The sequence below is a fragment of the Gymnoscopelus microlampas genome (genome assembly GCF_963454915.1).
Source record: "Gymnoscopelus microlampas genome assembly, chromosome: 13".
NCBI classification, from domain to species: Eukaryota; Metazoa; Chordata; class Actinopteri; order Myctophiformes; family Myctophidae; genus Gymnoscopelus; species Gymnoscopelus microlampas.
This window is the reverse complement of record NC_139950.1, coordinates 34,339,830-34,358,626: the sequence shown is the minus strand read 5'-3', so window position 1 is coordinate 34,358,626 and position 18,797 is coordinate 34,339,830. Positions and strand designations below refer to the sequence as shown.

The following is an 18,797-nucleotide window of genomic DNA, read 5'->3' as shown; positions in this document are numbered from 1 at the left end:
AAATACACTTGTTGAAATTCATGCTATATATTGTAAATGTCAGTAGGCTATGGGCATAAGTTCGGGTGCTTGCACATGCACGCGCACGGGATGGCAACAGACACACGCATATACGCACACGCGCGCACAAGGCGTGGAGGATAAAAATGTTAAAAGACAGCTCGTACTCAACAGCAATTTCCTCCTCCGAATACATTACCCATCATTTTGGCAAGATGGTGGCAATTACGCATCTAATTGACCGAGCCATTTTTTATGTAAAACAACGTTTTCAAAAGTGCATAACAGTAGGTTGATTACGGGAGCCCACCTGCTCAAGTTCACATGATGTGTGTGTGTGTGTGTGTGTGTGTGTGTGTGTGTGTGTGTGTGTGTGTGTGTGTGTGTGTGTGTGTGTGTGTGTGTGTGTGTGTGTGTGTGTGTGTGTGTGTGTGTGTGCGCGTGCGTGCGTGCGTGCGTGCGTGTGTGTGGGGGTTTGAGTAGATAGATGTCTGTGCTCATGATTCGCAGCCACCAAACAGTGATTAAATCTTTTCAGATTAAGTTGTGTTGATTTCCTAAATCATATACATTATTTCATTTAGGCCTAAATTATACTGCAAATTGAGATTAAGATAATAATTCAGCCTACATTTTAATTAGCCTATCCAAATGTATATCATCCGATTATATAATGTTTTTTTTAAGGCCATGACATTGTTAGGCTATAGTAAACACTGTAAGCCTACTGTGTCTGGAATAGTCTCCATTTATTTCACAACATATTCAGCAATACAATATCAAAACGTTCTTTTCACTGTACAAAGGAGAAGAAGCAAGTCGTAGCTCTTCTCATTAAATATACATTTACATTTATACACCAGTAGTTTTTTTTTTCTTCTTCTCGAAAACACAAAGTAAGTGACATTTGAGATCATATTGTGCTTTGAGGGCGTGTCCAATTGTCGGGGGGGCAAAAGTGTGAATCGCTAAACCTAAACATAAATGAATATTGTACATCAGTGGTTTTCAACCTTTTTCATATTTGAGCATTTGTTGATTTGAGGATTTTGTCAAAATAACAATTATTTATTTCTACTACAATCTCTAATTGTGTAGACTTCTTGTAAATTCAGTAAGGCAGATGTTTAACAATAATTTAACTCTTGAGAGCGTAACATGAAACCAAATTGACCAGTAATTTGGTTTCATTTTACAATCTCAAGAGTTAAATATCTATAAGGGTCCATTTGGTTACCAACTCTCCATCAGTTAGCTGGGGACCGGCTGGAAACTCCTCAAGGACCACCGGTGGTCCCCGCACCACTGGTTGGGAACCACTGTTGTACATAAAGATTGACTTGATTGTCCCCTGTCAAGCGCTTTCAAATGATGTGGGCAAAGTTACAACGAAGCCCCACGGATATTCCAGCAACAAAATGAATGAGAACAATAGTTTCACCTCAGTGGATGAGCCAGTTCATGGCCCTTCGTTTACAGCAACTATCCGTGTATTGCACATTGTCTTATAGTAGTCTCAATTTTGGAAATGTAAAATAAAATAAAATAGCCTAAACTATTGTTTCAAACATGGCCACAGGCCACCGCCTTGGGCCGCTAGTTTTTGTAAACAGGTTGAAAGGTTGTCTTTTGCGTAAAAAAAAAGGAGAAAAACAATTATAATAATTAATAGCCTAATAATTGTCAAATTGGAAAAATACACTGATCAGGCAGTGTAAGCCATCTTTTGGTCATAATAATAATAGCATAATAATAATAGCAATAATAATAATAATATCAAAATTGAATTGTCAGATCAAATGTAAACTGCACCCTATTGGAAAATGACACAATGTATGCCAAAAATAATTCCAAGTAGTCCTAAGAGACTGTCTCTTTTCTCTTTTCACTTAGGCTGTAGACAGTTAGTTGGTTGTACAAAAATATTTAGTCTTTTTTTTTTTCTTAAACGTTTCGAGTTGATTTCGAAATAGAACAACAAAAAAAACACTTGTTTTTTCTTTCTTTTTTTCAGACCGGTCTGAGAAGCGGCACCGACGTGACGAGGGGGTGAGAGTAGTAGACGGGGTGAGGGAAGGTGAGCAGCGGCTGGCTGACGGGCACGTTGCCCGCCGTGACGCCGCCGCTCTCCACGACCGAGTTCTCGTGGTAGAGGATGGGGACGCGCACTATCCTCTGCGCGGCTGCGTGGCTCAGGTTGGCGGCCTCCAGCTCGGCTGCCAGCTGCCGCTTCCACTTGTTTCTTCTGTTCTGGAACCAGATCTTCACCTGGGTCTCCGTCAGGTGCAGGGACGCGGCCAGGCCGGCCCTCTCGGAGCTGCTCAGGTAGCGCTTCATGTCAAACGTGGACTCCAGCTGGAACACCTGGCTCCGGGAGAACACCGTGCGCGTCTTCTTTTTCCGACACGGCTTCGACTTGTCCCCGCTGCCGCCGTCCTCGTCCCGTTTCTTCCACTCATCCATCCTGTCATCGTCGTCTTTCTTGGTCTCCTCCGAGTCGCTCTCCTCCAGGATGATTTCATCACCGCTTTTGTTGTCGTCGTCGTCTTTGGCATCGGGGTCGGACTTGAGCACCAGATCAGGAGAGTCCCTGTCCGTGCCCGAAGTTGGGGACGAGTCTCGTCGTGCACTTGCCTTGATGTCGGAAACTACAATGGAGACGAGAATTCTGCGTTAATTTGATTGATTGATTGGTTGAATACTTTATTTGGCAGTTTGCAAAAAAAGCACATAAAGTACAGTTCTATACAAAGGGATACTAAAAAAGGATTAAACCCAAGAAAGCACTATGGCTTGTTTGTTGTTTCTATTGGGGTCCTGTGTATTCAATTCATCGAAACATTTAGTGACAGACAAATATACAATGGATTGGCCTGTTGTGGCACTTTTAGTTGACCATCTCTGAATAGCACAGTTCTGTGGTAAAGCAAGGATATTGTATAGCGTTGACTATATTGCTCTTTAACCCGAATACGTACAAAATGAAAGGCCGACTCTGCTGTGGCATGTTTACGACCAAAGATTTAAAAAATAAAAAGTTGGTCTGTGCATCGCCAACTTTTGATGCATACAGGGGTCCATTTCATTTTGCGTATAGCCTAAGCTCTAAGAAACCATATTATGTGACAGTGGTTCTCAAAGTGGATTCCAAGGGCTCTCGGGGGTTCCTTTAAGGGGGTCTAAATTGTATACTATAACCAAATGGACCCTGACGGGTTCCATTTGTATACTGTCAGAGTTAAGGGGAGACATTGAAATGTAAAAGGTTGAGAACACTTGACATAGGCTACAACAACAACTGAATTTCCACGCCAATGCAGTGTGAAATGTAGTAATGAACTGATCGTAACGGTTTCTTACCTTCGTGTGTTCTGTGTAGATGAGCATGAGCTGCCGCTGAGCTGAGCGTGTATGGATACCACCATGCCGAGGTGCGCTCCAGGTAGTGTGCCGGCAGGGCGAACCTCTGCGTGGGATGCAGGTCAAAGCGTGGAAAGCTAAAGTCCCCGACTTGGGAGAGAGAAAAGCCCCCTTCCAGAGCCGCCTTCGCCGCAGCAAATATAGGCTTCGGTTTGGGCGATGGTTTGCTATCACAGTTCAGCAAGTTCTTAATGAAGAAAGGAGAATCCTTGGCCGGTGATGATGCGCACGTCTCTTGCGTTGTCTCGGGCATTGCGGCTGTGGTCTAGAGACGCCAAGGACCACAGAAATGTGAGTTTTTAAAAGTCTGTAGCAGCAAAGCTGGGACTCGATTTCCTTCTTTTCGATGTTTCAGTGGGCAGTGTGCATGCGTCTGGATTGGGCTCAGGTGCAGACCAGAGCACCAAGAGCACACATACACACACACACACACGCGCGCACACACACAAACACACTTCTGAACCAAACAAAAAGACCAACAAAAAAAAATCAGCTTAGTCGAAATGTATAAATATCTCTCATCCCGGACTTGAGGGTTCCTTCTTGATCAAAACGCAACCGTGTCCACCGTGTGTGTCAGTCTGATGGCGTCTGATGCTAATGATGAAATAAAAATGTCATCCAAGTTAAATGCGGAAAGTATATAGGCGATTGGGCACGTACAATGGCAAATGGGATTAAGGAAGAGCAGGAAGTAGTGAGAGAGAGAGAGAGAGAGAGCAGGGTGGAGAGAGAGAGGGGCAGGGAGAGAGCGAGAGCGAGAGAGAGAGAGAGAGAGAGTGTGTGTGTGAGTGAAGTCCACCCTCTCCTCACTTTGCGCTTTGGCTGTAGGCAGTAGGCAGTAAGCGCCTGTTATTGGTCTTATAGTCCAATTAGGTAGCAAATGAGCGCAGGGTTGTTAGTTATCACAGTGGTTCTCAACCGTTTCAGGCCGTGACCCCCTAAAATAATCATATTTGAACTGGGGACCCCCCAGATCAATATTGTGAAAATAGCAGATCTACAAGCTCATAAATTGCAAGGCATTGTGAGCTTGTAGATCGGCTCTTTTCAATGTTGTGCCTCTTTCTGATATTTGATAATTTGGCCAATGTTTGACCAGTTTGTATAGTATTGTTGTTTGTTAATTAGCCTACTTTTGATGCTGTAATAAAAAAAGGTCTTAAAAAAAAGGTCTTAAAATTGTCACTTCACTGTCATCTGGGGACCCCCCTGGGGACCCACAGGTTGAGAACCACTGAGTTAGCACCAAAAGTAAGGTTTGGTATAAGCGTCGTTATAAGCACAATGGCCAAAGAGTTCATACAAAAACGAAATGTTTACCGTCTGCGTTATTGTTATAATATTTGTACCAATTCACATCGTCCGTCACTGATGTAGCCTACAACATTTTAGACCAAGCACGCACCGTGCACATAAGTGGACATTTTGTTTCAGCTAATAAAAGGCTGATATACATATATAGGAGATGTTTGGTCCTAAATCACTGTAAGATGACTATGTAGCCCTAAAATAACCTCAAGAACTATCAACTTAACATTAGTGAAAATCTATTTAATTAAGATTATATGGGGTGTTTGAAAACAAAACTGTTCATGAAAATAATTCACTTTAGATAAATAAAATGGCCTCAATATTGCAAGCTCTTATAGACAAGCTGGATCTCCCTGCCATTTCTCTTTCAATAGAATATAAATTGGGGGGAAATAGTGTAAAATGAAAATGCCAGGTATATCTTAGTTAGGCTATTTTGAAAATTCCCACACGAAGGATATAATTTCCACGAATAGCCTGAACTTTAAATTGAATAACAGTCTCTTGTTTGCAAAGAGATACATAATTAGTAGACTGATAAATACAACAACAACAACGACGATGAAAACAAAAAGTCAGTTTACCTGTGGGTCGGGTGGGGGGGGGGGGGGGCGGGCAGTGAAGTGACAATTTAAGGACTTTTAGGACCGTTTTAATGCCTAAAAAAATGTACCATTACTGCATCAAAAGTAATCAACACACTATACTATAAAAACTGGTAAAACATTTGCCAAATTGTCAAATAATATAAGACAGAGGCAAAACATGTGAAGCACAAGAGGCAGTTGTGAGCTTGTAGATCTGCTATTTTCACAATATTTATCTGGGGGGTCCCCAGTTAAAATACGATTATTTTGGGGGGTCACGGCCTGAAAAGGTTGAGAACCACTGACCTTATAGCTTATGCGTGTCACCAATGGGCGATTAGAATCATATTTCTAATTCATTGATTCCAGAGCTGGCCACTTTTTAAAATGAGTCTAAGTCGTACAGTCATTTATTTCCCCCCCAAATCGATGCGGTTAATTCATCCCTCAGATTGCACTCTTTGTAAATAAGGTATGCATGTTCACTCATTGATATTAATTGACTTGTTAAAAGCTGTCCACCCGGTGGCTGGCAGGCAGCCCACATGAACAAAACAACGAGAGGAGAGCGTCCTCTGTGGGCTATGAAGATGAAATGCAAGTGTGCGCATGTGTAGCCCAGTGGTTGTCAACCTGTGGGTCGGGACCCCCACATGATCTTGGGGGGGGGGGGGGGCAGATGACAGTAAAGTGACTTGAAGGACTTTTAAGACCTTTTTAATACCTTAAAAAGAAAGAAAATAAAAAAGTACCATTATTGCATCAACAGTAATCAACTATACAATAAAAAATGATCAAACATTGGACAAATTGTCAAATAATATAAGAAAGAGGCAAATATTGTGAAAATAGCCGATCTACAAGTTCACAATGCCTAGCAAAGCGACCAAGCAAAAAATAAAGCTACAAAGCTATTTTTTGTTGTTGTTATAACTCATTCCCCATCATCAACACCTCATCTCATCATCATTTTAGGGAAGGCATTCATGTAGTAGGCTACTCAAGTGATACGCAACCATGAAGGGTGTCAGTTACAAAGTAAAGGCTGATTTATAGTGTTTTTTTTCCATTCAGCAGTGGTCTTACATTCACTGGCATGTCCGTGTAATTAACACGTGTTCATTTAGTAAACGGCTCAAGTGGAGCTATCCTGTGACGGTGATGTAATTACCGTCTTCGGTTACCTGTTCATTTCATCGCAGGTATTTGATGCCACGCAGACTTTGTCTGCTCAGTGGCAGCCTTTATCACTATATCTATCGAAGATAACATCCAACCTGAAATGGGATTCACTATCAGTTCAAACAATAATTGCGACAACTCTTTCCAAGAGACAGAAAACAGAGAAACAGGGTCATATCTGAAATGTCACAAGAGAGTACAAGACTGGAACAATGACCTTGACAGTGAATACAAGACTGACTTTGTGGACTTTTGTTTGGGGTCAGTTTTGCATCCAGGTGAGCTCATGTATCCTTGTAGTGCTATAGCATTATCAGATGCATGTAATAATATGATGTATCCAGATAATAAGTTAACCCATGGGTACAGTCACAATGTCCATTATCTTCATGCAGGTTAGCTAATATTAAGGAATATGTTTGGCATTTGAGCTCATTTATGAACTTCCTAGCACATGACAACAAGACTACACTATCACCTCTGATATATTAATTTTGTATAATCGAAGAATCCCTGCAGTAAATTATATAACAGACATGCTGTGGTTAAAGTGTTCATTTTTTTTGTTCATGAGTATTTTGAGAAAAAGTCAAACTTTCTCTTTGAGACAGGAGCAGAAATGAAATTGGGATTTAGTCCAGAATGTGGAGCAGTCATATCCAATACTGTTTTATGGAGGTGCCCTAATATTTGATATATGCCAACTCCCTGTATCAATATGTATACGGAAATACAGCTTTTCATGCGTATATTATTGCTGGTGCATCAATTGTCAAACATGTCACTTCAGGAATTCCACCTCAAAAACACTATTGGTTTCAACTAGCTTAACTAATTGCACATGTCCCCAGATAATGCTACTCCCATGTGCAAATAGGGAAAAAGTAATTCTCCCGATAATTTTCAGTGCTCCAATATTTGCTTCAGACAAGAAGCTCTTGTTTTTAGCTTTACAAACTTACCCAAGTTCTCTTTAATTCATCATTCATTATTATCCCATGTACAATAGATACCTTCATCCCTCAAATAAAGCTTCAGTAATATTGCATATTTTTGCAATATTACCCTGATTCCAGAGTGACATTGTTGTACTGATTATATTTTGGGAAAGCTGAAGTATAGAGGCCACATATTGACATATAAACTCATTCCACTGGTTGGAATTAATCAGTTGAACCCTATATTAACTGGGGTCCCCCAGGGCTCTGTCCGCTCCTTTTTTCCCTCAACACCAAATCTCTAACCGAAAATAGCTGATCTACAAGCTCACAGCGCGTGGTTAAACCAAACCTTCTTTTTTCCTGGTAGACATTGTTCTTGCTGATGGAAATCAAACACGTTTAAATGGTACCAAAAACATTGAACATTGCTGTTAGATCTAGTGTATGTAATCACACAAACATAAACTAAGTTTCTGTAGGCAACACCGTACCCCAGAAATGACAATGTGTGCTATGCATTCATCAGAAATACACCATAGACACTGCAGGCCAGAGGCCATATAGGCCTCTTGAATTCTCCATAAGTCTATTTTTGTTGCTCCTTGGGTAGGTTACACTGACTTTTATATTATTTATTTCAAAGCACCCAGATATTGATTATTTCACAAGGAAAAATGACAAATGGCAGCAGGGAATGACACGGTCAGCAGGTTCTATTAGAGAAATGATAGTATTGCTCATGGTTTGTTAAAAGGTCCAGTTTAGGTACTTTATAGGTTTACATCCATCATCGTCTAATGACCTATATGATGAAAAACACGCAGCGCGCTGACAACGGCCCTGTGCAGCCAACTTCAGTTTGTAATTGCTCCCATATTAAATATAGATTTTTGTTTTGATATCTTGTGAGAATTCCTTTTTGCGGCTCAAAATTGTGATAAAAGACATGGATAGGGCAGTGAGAGCACAGAGGGAGAAAAGCAAGGCAGAGAATGAGCACAATGGGGCAGCTAAAACATGGCGGTGGTATCTGCGAAACATGTTAGGGCAGTCAAGGGCCTTTATACTAGTTTAGGGACTGGCGAGATAGAACCCTGGCTACATTTGGTTTATTTTATTACTGGTGAGATGGCTCGCTGTCCACAGCATCACTTGCCTCTGTTATGACACCGGGAATACACACAACCGGGGGGGGGGAGACTTGGAAGACTCCAGTTTCAGGACACGTGGGTGCCAGCTGATGAAAGATAGATGCATTCAAACTACATTGATCACTAAGCACTAGCTCCTCATAGGCCAACATTTCTGACATTGTGAAGCATTCTGAACAGGATCCTCTTGTAAGGCTAATTTACACCCTGTCGCGAAGCTGTGTCGCTCGACAAAAATAACCGGCTTCCGACCAAAAAGCACCCATAGTGTCAGAAGAGCACCATTCCTCTTTTCAAAGCTGTCCACCTTCATGTCCTTCCTCTGCTTTAACTGCCCACTCCTGTTGGGATGAACCATTAAACCAGTGAAGGTCACTGAGATTGCCTGGATTTAAGTATTGCATTTAACTTGTAAAGCCATTGGTGGCCCTCCACTGACCCGGCAAGCCTTAATTGGGATTGTGCAGGTATTGATTGGCGAGTGGGCGGGCGAGGTTTGAATTACGGCCTGATTAGGAGAAAGGTGTCTGGCCTCTTTAACTTGCCCCCTTTGCACCGACCGATAGAAGGAGCTCAATGTCACCCAGGATGCAACACTTCAGTGGCTACTTGGCTGTGAGGAATCTGTTATCTTCCTGTGCGAACAGGAAGCCACCACAGTGTACACTGAGGATAACAGGATGACAATAACATGTCACCGAGACTGTAATAAGCCTTTCGTATATCGTCACCCATTCTATGTTTTAAAAAGAATGTGAAAACCTGCCCCATAGTTGCAAAACACCCTTCACGTATTGATCACTACCCCATGGGCATAATATATGACTACTTAGAAGAAGAATACTTCTTTTTTTTATCTCTCGTTTTATCTGTCCCTCTCTACCTTTATCACCCCTTCTCTTTCTTTATCATTTCTCAGCAGAGATGATGACGTCTATGGGCTTTGGATGGAAACAGTCACAGGAGCGATGTAAAGCCCCATTTCTCCATTATGGCCCACTTCCTCGAAGCCCTCCAGGCATCCAGCCTCTATAGCCGCTTCCTGTACCAAAAAAAAAAAAGAGGGAAAAAAATCTGCCCTGAATTGTCTGCGGGCCTGGGCTTTTTACCCGGCCGGCCGCCCGCCTGCTCGCCCGAGCCCAGCCTGCCTGTATGTGTCATTACAACTGGGTAATCTGGAGAGGGCAACAGAAAGGTTCTCATCAGTGTCAGGCTGAGATATAGATATGGGCCCGGTAACAAATGGCCAAATGCACAGGCAGCGGAGCGGACCATCAATAAAGCAATTTCTTGTGTCATAACAGCTGTGCTTTTCCTAAAGCCAACCTTTCAAAAAACTTTTCCCTCTGCAAACCGCCGCAGCCCCACCATTAGAGTCCTGCCTTGTGAATTTAATGGATTCCGTACAAATAATATTCCACCATAATGGAAAAGGTTGAAGTCACTGAAGACAGATGAAGTCATAAACACGTATAATTGAGAATCAAAGACCGATAAATTTTAAACTGCTATCCATTTTCTCTTTTTAGATGATGATCTATGTCGCCATGGCGGCTGGAAAATGGAAGAGATTATGGGTAAAATTATAACAATAAATTTTCTAAACATACACCTTGATTATGCTTCGATTTTTTGGTGGGGTGGAGGGTAAGGGGGGTGTGGGGTGCTGAGAAGGCTGGGATTGCTGAAAGCTTGCCGGCTAAATGGCACCATAAAATAGGTTCCTTGCTCTTTTGCCTGCAGAGCGCAGGCATGCCTGGAGGTGTGATTTTCCCCCTTCTAAATGGGGGGAAATGAATTGTGTAATTTATTGCAAACGCGAGCACAGTGAGATTAGATCAGCATATCCCATCAAAGGAACAACAATCAATCAGCCTCTAGTTAACAGCTTGAAACACATAAACCAGGGCACCTAATGGCTTTCCAATTTAACAGATTGATAGACTTATCCGGTCCTAGGGGATGAATTAAGAAAATCGGGTACTTTCACACAGGCACTGGCACTTTTGACAGGATTCCCCCCTCCTCTGTGAAGCTTACTTACAATCTTTACTACAGAATATAGGGATAAGTTTAACTGGAAAACACGAAAAAGGCTTTTTTTCTCCACCCCCTTTTTCCTTTTCTGTTTGAGAAAGCACTCCAAAGCTGATCTGTTATTCAGATGAGGCTGTGGTGAAAGTGTGTCAGATGTGGAGAATGGTCTCATTTTAATGACCTGATTATCGCGGGTCATTTGGAACTGTGAAATTGAGGGAGCTATTCAAAGCCACTTAACAATATCTAAATGCGACCCGGGCGGCCCATTCAGCTGAGAATGTAGTTTAAAAAAGGAACTTGTTTGTTTCAGACCCCTTTAGCCACGCCACTGATTCATTCATTTGTCCATTGATCACCCCCCAATAAACCTACTACTATGCTTTAGATGAGCAGACGCTATGCATTTAGATAGCATTTAGTGAATTTTAAATTAGCCATGTCATTCTTAAGTATTTCTAGGTGGCCTTTTGGAAACAAATGCATGATTTCAGGAACAATGCATAATAACGAATTGAGAGAAACAACATTCATATATGGCATATGTTGTGGGTGATCACTTCCTGGTATAGAAAGCTTTACTAAATTTTATAGCCTACATTATTGTCACACACCAAAAATAACACACTGGAAATCTGCTATGTTCATGAATGTCACCATCGTACGACAAATAATAAATTAGGCTTTAGAATTGAGAATCCTTGATCCTAGAGAACCAGTGAAACGCACACTCGGTGTCACCATGTTGTCTTGTCCACATCCACCGAGCTAGCTGATCTCCCTATGCCACTGCATAATTAAGCAGCCCTTGGTATCAAGGAGGAGATACTAAGAGGGATGGGAAAGTGTTACCTTAGCCTCGGACAAGCAGACCAGAGGAACCAAGTCGAGTGGGGCTAGAACCGCAGCGTTGGACGCGTGTCCAATGGCCAGAGACGGCAGACAGTCACCCGGGTCACTTCGATCTTGATGACAGAGGGCTTCTGGGAACTTGCAGCCAGTGGCCCATGGCGTACCTGACTGTGACTGATACAGTACCTGCGCACCACATTACTGTGACTAGAGTCTGGACCCCATGTTAAAAAGGGAACCAGATCTTCCACTCAATGCTATACGTAAGTCGAGGCTCGGGGTCAATTTCCTCTAAACTCAGACACTTCAGGAAATGGATTGAGATTCAGCACATAGGTCGGGAATGGGCCAACATTGATTACCAATAAATCAATAAAATTGGCTAATGAATAAGCAACCATTATCAGTCAATCAAACCCAATAGCACTTTAACAAACACTTCTGTTTTGCATCACCTGAACTTAAAAAAACAAAATACGCAAACATCAAAAAGCCAGATAAAAAAAAAAACTCAGCCAGAAATTGCATAAATAATTGCAAAATACAAGACACAATAACAACAGTCAGCAAGAGAACTGCTTTCCACTCCAGATTTTTTGAGGTCAGACGACAACAAAAACCTGTGTTTGCCTACTCAACAGTAATACTTGTGTCTTCCCTGTGGACGCGACTCTGCTGACCCTCTTGTTTAGTCTGAGCACCGGATCGCCACGCGCACCCAAACATGACTGCCACACCTCCTCCTCCTCCTCCCGCTGACGGACAGTAATTGGTGTTTGTTTGCTCTCTTTGCTCACCCTCTGTCGTGTCGTGAGGTGGTAAAGAGTGCCATTACTGTCAGCTGATTAGCCTGGCTGCTCTGGTTCTTCCAGCAGCTGTCAGGTCTACCGCATGAGAGGAAACTTGAGTGGAGACACGAGAGGCCTTTACGCGCGCACACACACACACACACAGACAGACACACACACACACACACACACACACACACACACACACACGGCTACATGCAGGTGTCACCCACATTCTCACACGGAGGCAATCGCTTATGCACAGGTATACTTTTGTCTATTGCCAATTTAGATTATGTGACGTTTCACGTATAATTAATGATAAAATAAATCATAATACACCAGGAATGAGTGCTCATCGGTATACTTTGATTATTTTTAAGGAATAAGGAGGGATCTGTGTGGCACGGTGCCAGTTCCAACCTGACCTCTCAATATCTCACCATCTTTACACATCAAACATTCACACCCTGCCTCCACAACTCTGTCTCTCTCTAATCTAATGCGCCCCGACGTCCTCAGGGCACCAGGGAAAATTAACCATTTAATAGCAATAAATAACAGATTCTGACTCAGGGGTGCTCCAAATCAGCCTCTCCCCCCACCCCTCTCCCCCCCCCCCCCCCCCCCCCACACACACACACACACACACACACACACACACACACACACACACACACACACACACACACACACACACACACACACACACACACACACACACACACACACACACACACACACACACACACACACACACACAGCTGTATCACCACTGGAGAACCCAATTAAAGGGTTTTATGACTGGGATGGCAACAAGCCATATGTTACATCCATTCTGTTCCCATTCATATGGCAGACCAAGGCCTGAACAAGGGTTATAAGGACGCCACCCAGTAAAAATCCTTAGTGTTCATTTAGCTCTGAGAGTGTAGAAAAATGAACCAAAGCAACACATAAGGGCAAATTAACACTAAGGAGTTTTATAGTGGATTGCTTGGAAGAAGACAAAATAAGTAAATAAGTAAAGTAAATAAGTAAAACAGAAATTAAAACACAGAAGAGAGTATCGGTAGAGTATCGTACAATACAATATACGGTAACTAGCACATCTGCAGTGGTTGGAGGTGGTCTCCCTACTCTTCCATTGAGACAGGCCCTGCCCTGATGTCGGGGTAGGACAGGGGTCCCCAACCTTTTTTGGCCCAAAGAACCCCTCCCAATGTTTTCAATATCCTTTGAGGCCCCCTGCCGGGGGGGAGGGGGGTGGGGGATTGAAGTAACCAATTATACCTACTGGTTGTCAAGTAGTACTGTCTGAAGCTCATAGTGCAATATCTCCCCTGACCAAGCAGGGATAGCTCATTTGGTCTATCATGTGGGAGACCCAGGTTTGAATGAATCCTGGGTATTGAAGTCATGGATTGCAGCTTTAACTACACTGTAAAATCCTCAGTGTTCATTTTTTCTATTCGTAACTCAGAGAGCGAAAAAGGATTTGTACGTTATTCTCTTGAGTTAAATTTACACTCATGATTTTACAGTGTGTGCCCATTATTGCCCACTCTTTTTCTATGTATTCTTGTTTCTCTCCTTTCCTTTCCTCTCCTCCCTCTGAGGAGGCAATATTGGCCCATTATGGGCCCCTCTATTAACCAGTCAAAATGGAGCATTGATTATTTGTAAAAACATAAGTGCAAATCAAATCAACTGCAGGGGAACAGATGAGAGCTGCCTACCTGTGCGCACAGGAAAATGGGGACAATTATTGACCAATTGATTTGGTGTGGGAGGGGGGGCCCATTCCTTTTCCTCCCCCCATCTGGAGGGACCTTGACGGTAAAGGCTAGCAATCACTCTGCCGCCATACCTCCATAACAACTGCTGCTAACACCCAACTCTGTCCTCAATCACCCGACAACGTGGCGCATTTCACTCCAACGGGCCCCGCAATGCAACTTTTCCGTCACCGCCGTTATGTATTTGGCTTTCTATTTCACTTTAATAGGGGAAAAATTGGCAACATATTCTTTTACGGCCCCCCGGCACCATTAGAAAGCCTGTTGTCATTTGGGTTATTTATGAAAAACTATTTCATGCTTACTTACATTTCCCGCTTATTTTCCCCCTGTGCGACCTGCAGCAGATTTGGTCCCATTTTTTTTCAGAGCCTTAAAGCCAATTCTTTATGTCTGCAGGTCACCTCACTGCGATCGAGGCAGGATTGAAATACCAGCGTGTAGCAGAAAAACCTATAGCAAGAGGAAACCAATAGCCTTTTATTGTGGCGGGTATAGAGGACCAAAGCAACGCACAGGGAAAGACAGGTTGGGGAGGGAGGGAGAGAGCAATATTTAGGAGGAGCAGGAGAGAGCAAGCGAGAGAGAGAGATATGAAAGTAAGGGTAGGGCAGTCAAATAGAATGAAAGGCAAGAGTATTGGCCAACAGGGAGAGATAGTGGAGAGAATACACAGGGAAATATTGAGTGTTAATTAAACTCTGAGAGTGTACAACTGGAACCAAAAGGACACTGACAGAGTTACAGATCCCTTTGGGTGCCATTTGTACGTTCTCAGAGTTTAAATAACACTCAGGATTTTACTGTGTAGAGGCAACAACAAAAGCTAATCGATGGGGCAGAAAATGAAGAGGCGCCTAGCTGCTTATGATGAGCGAAGACAGCAGGACGTTAAAGAATTGCGAGTAAAAAATTGTAATACCCTAAATAAATAAAAATTACAGAACAATATTACATAAATGGAAGATGGATTTATACAATTATATTTCCCAGGTGTTTTACACGAGCAACACTGAGTAACATTGTTGAGGTTTTTTTTTCTGTTGTTTTTTTTCCTTCTTTTTTTATTGTATTTTGCTGATAGTTTGTTCCAATGTTGCTAGAATCTGTTCTCATATCCTTGTCTGTATGAGAAAATTGGCAATCATTGTCTTTCAACATATCAGACATATCAAAATAAATAGCCTCAATGATGAGCTCGACAGGCCCAGACAAAGTAGTCTACACACTCCCCTCTGAAACCTGCATCTATACTCATAATCACACTGTATATGAGATGGGGTCTCTCACTCCTCATTTTACGTGTGCGCGCGCACACACGCACACGCACACACACACACACTCACACACACTTTGGTCAGGGTCTGGCCCGAGCTTTATACAGTGACCCTAATAAAGTGTGGCGTGGCCAGGCAGGTTTGTCACTGTCACAGGTAAATGATGTAATTAATGAGTGTGTAGGAGAGTGGATAGGAGCCGGGGTGTTAGCTTTTAGACACCTCTCCAGCTGACTGGGTTTGGGGGAGGCCCAGCTGGACACGGCCCACAGGATCGATACAGGGTCAGGGGTCAGTCAACCCTCCCATTATGGCCGGGCAGCTCCCATCATCTCCTGGCTAACGACGCCTGCAGACACCGGGGATGCCTGGGCCGAGGCCAAGAGCAGTGGTGGAAAAAGTACTAGAATTGTTTTTACTTAAGTAAAAGTATCAATAGTGCAATGTAGATATACTCTGTATAGTCCCGTATTCAAAAACGTACTTGAGAAAAATTACAAAAGTATCGGCATCAAAATATTCTTAAGTAAAAATACTCATTGTGCAGAATGTCCCATTTCACAAGTTTTCAAATGTCTAAAATGTATAAAGATCTTTTGAAAATTGCAGATCTACAAGCTCACAACGGGTCGCACCACGACACGTTGTGAGTATATACGTAAGTATATACTGTATAAGCCTGAAGTGGTTAATGTATGTTTTGTAATAATAATAAAAATCAACAAAGTAACTAGTAACTAAAGTTTTAAAATAATTGTAGTGGAGTAAAAAGTACAATATTTGCCTCTGAGATGTACTGGAGTATAAGTGCAAGTATCGTAAATTGGAAATAGTCCAGTAATGTAAAAGTACCTCAAAATTGTACTTAAGTACAATATTTGAGTAAATGTACTTAGTTACTTTCCACCACTGGCCAAGAGATTTCAGCAGAGGAAGGAGCTGGTACGAGGACCTGGGGTCTGTTTGTTGGTAGCAAAGGCAGGTCCGAGACGCAGAGCTGATCATATGACTGTGCTTTAGAACAGGGTTTCTCAAACATAGGGTCGCGGACCTGTTTTTATGGGTCGTGGTTTGACGATAAAAAGAAGAAAAAACTAAAAAACAAAATAGCAAGAATAGCTGATCTACAAGCTCACTGCGTGTCGCAATGCAACGCGTTGTGAGCTTGTGGATTAGCTATTTTCACAATGTTTTAAAGAGGGCTTCTTAGGTGATTCATTCATCAGTGTTTTTGTATGGTTGGGTCCCGGAGACACACCAAATGTATCTTTTGGGTCTCAAGCTGAAAAGGTTCGGGAACTCCTGCTTTAGAACAAACTAAAGAAATATACGCACATCATGGTGGGCCAAAAAGGTTAACGTTAAGAAAAGTAGAGCAGCTTTACTTTTCTCAACTCCTGCTTTAGAACCACAGACCGGTATGGAGCTAAGAAGCAGAGCTGAGGCTATGAGGCACCATAGACAAGTGGTTCTTTTTTGATTGATTGAAAATGTTATTAGGCAAAAGAATGTAAAACAACACAGTTGCATTTATAATACTTTTGTCTAAAAGGTCCGGCCAAAACCGTTGGGGTCCTTGAGGTTCTCAAACTTTTTCATGTCAAGGACCCCCAAAATGATATGTATTTGGCCGCGGAACCCCCATCTCAAACTATATTGTTCCAGGGACCCCCAGAAGCAAAGATTACCGTTACAAATGTACGCTTTACAAAATATATATTCAAAGGTTTGCACACATTTTCACGATTAAAAAAAAATAGCAGATCTACAAGCTCAAGCTAATGAGCTTGTATATCTGCTAGTTTTGAATAGCCAAAGTATAAAAGGTTAAATTGGTCAAAATGATTGTGATGCTATATTAACACATTTTGCTGGGGACCCCCTGGAACCCCCCCAAGGACCCCTGGGGGTCCCTGGACCCCACTCGGAGAACCAATGGCATATACAGGTACAGACATGAAGCTCAGAAGCAGAACTGAGGCTATGAGTGTGCTTTAGAACTAGAGGTTACGTAGGTAACCCCGGTTCTTTTAGTTTAGGAGTGAGGCACTCACTATGGGAAACAGCGCCATCTGGCGATGCAACAGAGCTACACAATACGCTCCCGGGGCCCATTTCATTGGGCTAGAGGGTATGTCACGTAACCGGCTGTCCCTTCCCCTTTCCGGAAGGACATATAAGGGCTGGTCGTGACGTAGTACTTCCTCTTACCACAGGTCCTCTGTTCGCAGTGGCGAAACAAAGGGGTGTTTGGTGAGTGCCTCACTCCTAAACTAAAAGAACCGGGGTTACCTACGTAACCTCTAGTTCTTTGTCGTTTTGAGTCGTGAGGCACTCACTATGGGATCTATAAACCCCCCGGAAGCGTTAAAAACATTGCATCCCCAGAAAAAACCGCACGTCCCCTACTGGCTCAGGGACCCGCACACGGCGGGCCCCCGCTTCAGGGACGCCCAGGCCCACCGGGCCTGGACACGGCACAAGGGATGAGATAAACGAAAACCCCGACAGACCGAAGTCTTCCCCATTCAGCTAATAGAAGACAAGGCTCGTCACCTACTAACCTCCTAGTAAGGGAACAGGGCCCCCCTGCTCCCTAGGACCCAACAGATTGTTAGCCCCACGGGATCACATCAGGGGGAGAAAGGCACCTCAAGTAGATGAGGCTGCCACGCCAAGGACTGCGTGCGTCACCGAGGAAGCCGCCATGTCCAGGCTGTAGAAAGCTGCAAAGGTCGAAGGAGACGACCAGTCAGCAGCCCTGCAAATCTCCTGGACCGAAAACCTCTCTAGAGAGGGCCCAGGAAGCAGCCAATCCCCTAGTCGAGTGCGCCCCCAATCCAACAGGTACTGGGGCCCCACTACTAGTATAGGCGAGCCTTACGGCCTCAACTATCCACCTGGAAAGCGTTGACTTGGCCATCGCTTTCCGCTGGTCACCCCAGCCGTAGGTGACAAACAATCGTGTTTACGACCTACCAGGCGCCGTCACCTGACAGTAGAGCCTCAAAGCCCTCACTGGACAGAAACAAAGTGACCACTCATCCACCGCCGAAGCGAAAGGAGGTGGATGAAACGCAACCAATCCGACCGGAGCCGGTGCAACCCCCCCGGTCTTGGTAACGAACGCCAAGTTTGGCGTCAGCAGAACCCGTCTGCTATCCCCAGAGCACCTCAAGCACTCCGAACTCACCGGGAGTGCATGCAGGTCACCGACCCTCTTGGCCATAGCCAGGGTCACCAAAAAGACTGTTTTCAGACTCAACACCTTGAGGCTCCCAGTCTCGAGACGTTCAAACGGGGGGAAGGCAGAGTGCATTCAGCACCACCGCCAGATTCCAAGCCGGAAACAGAGGCCTGTTACCCGGCCTGGTCCGTCTGGCCCCGCCCAAGAACCGCCGTACCAGGTGACGATCGCCAACCGTCCCGCCTTCGAAAACCTTCGTGGC

General features: G+C 43.6%; 1 protein-coding gene across 1 annotated transcript; it reads right to left on the bottom strand.

The window, feature by feature from the left end:
• Positions 1 to 1,229: 1,229 nt before the first annotated feature.
• On the bottom strand, positions 1,230 to 4,209 carry hmx3a (H6 family homeobox 3a). The gene is made up of 2 exons (XM_084076835.1): positions 3,361 to 4,209; positions 1,230 to 2,648 (listed from the first exon to the last, which is right to left on the bottom strand). The coding sequence occupies exons 1-2, from the start codon at positions 3,671 to 3,673 to the stop codon at positions 2,011 to 2,013; spliced, it is 951 nt and encodes a 316-aa protein (XP_083932961.1). The 5' UTR covers positions 3,674 to 4,209; the 3' UTR covers positions 1,230 to 2,010.
• Between the last annotated feature and the right edge of the window lie 14,588 nt (positions 4,210 to 18,797).

Excerpts from the sequence above, each read along its gene's own strand:
- hmx3a (XM_084076835.1), bottom strand. The coding sequence starts at position 3,673 with ATGCCCGAGACAACGCAAGAGACGTGCGCATCATCACCGGCCAAGGAT. Across the intron at positions 2,649-3,360 it reads TCTACACAGAACACACGAAG|TTTCCGACATCAAGGCAAGT; the intron begins GTAAGAAACCGT and ends TCTCCATTGTAG.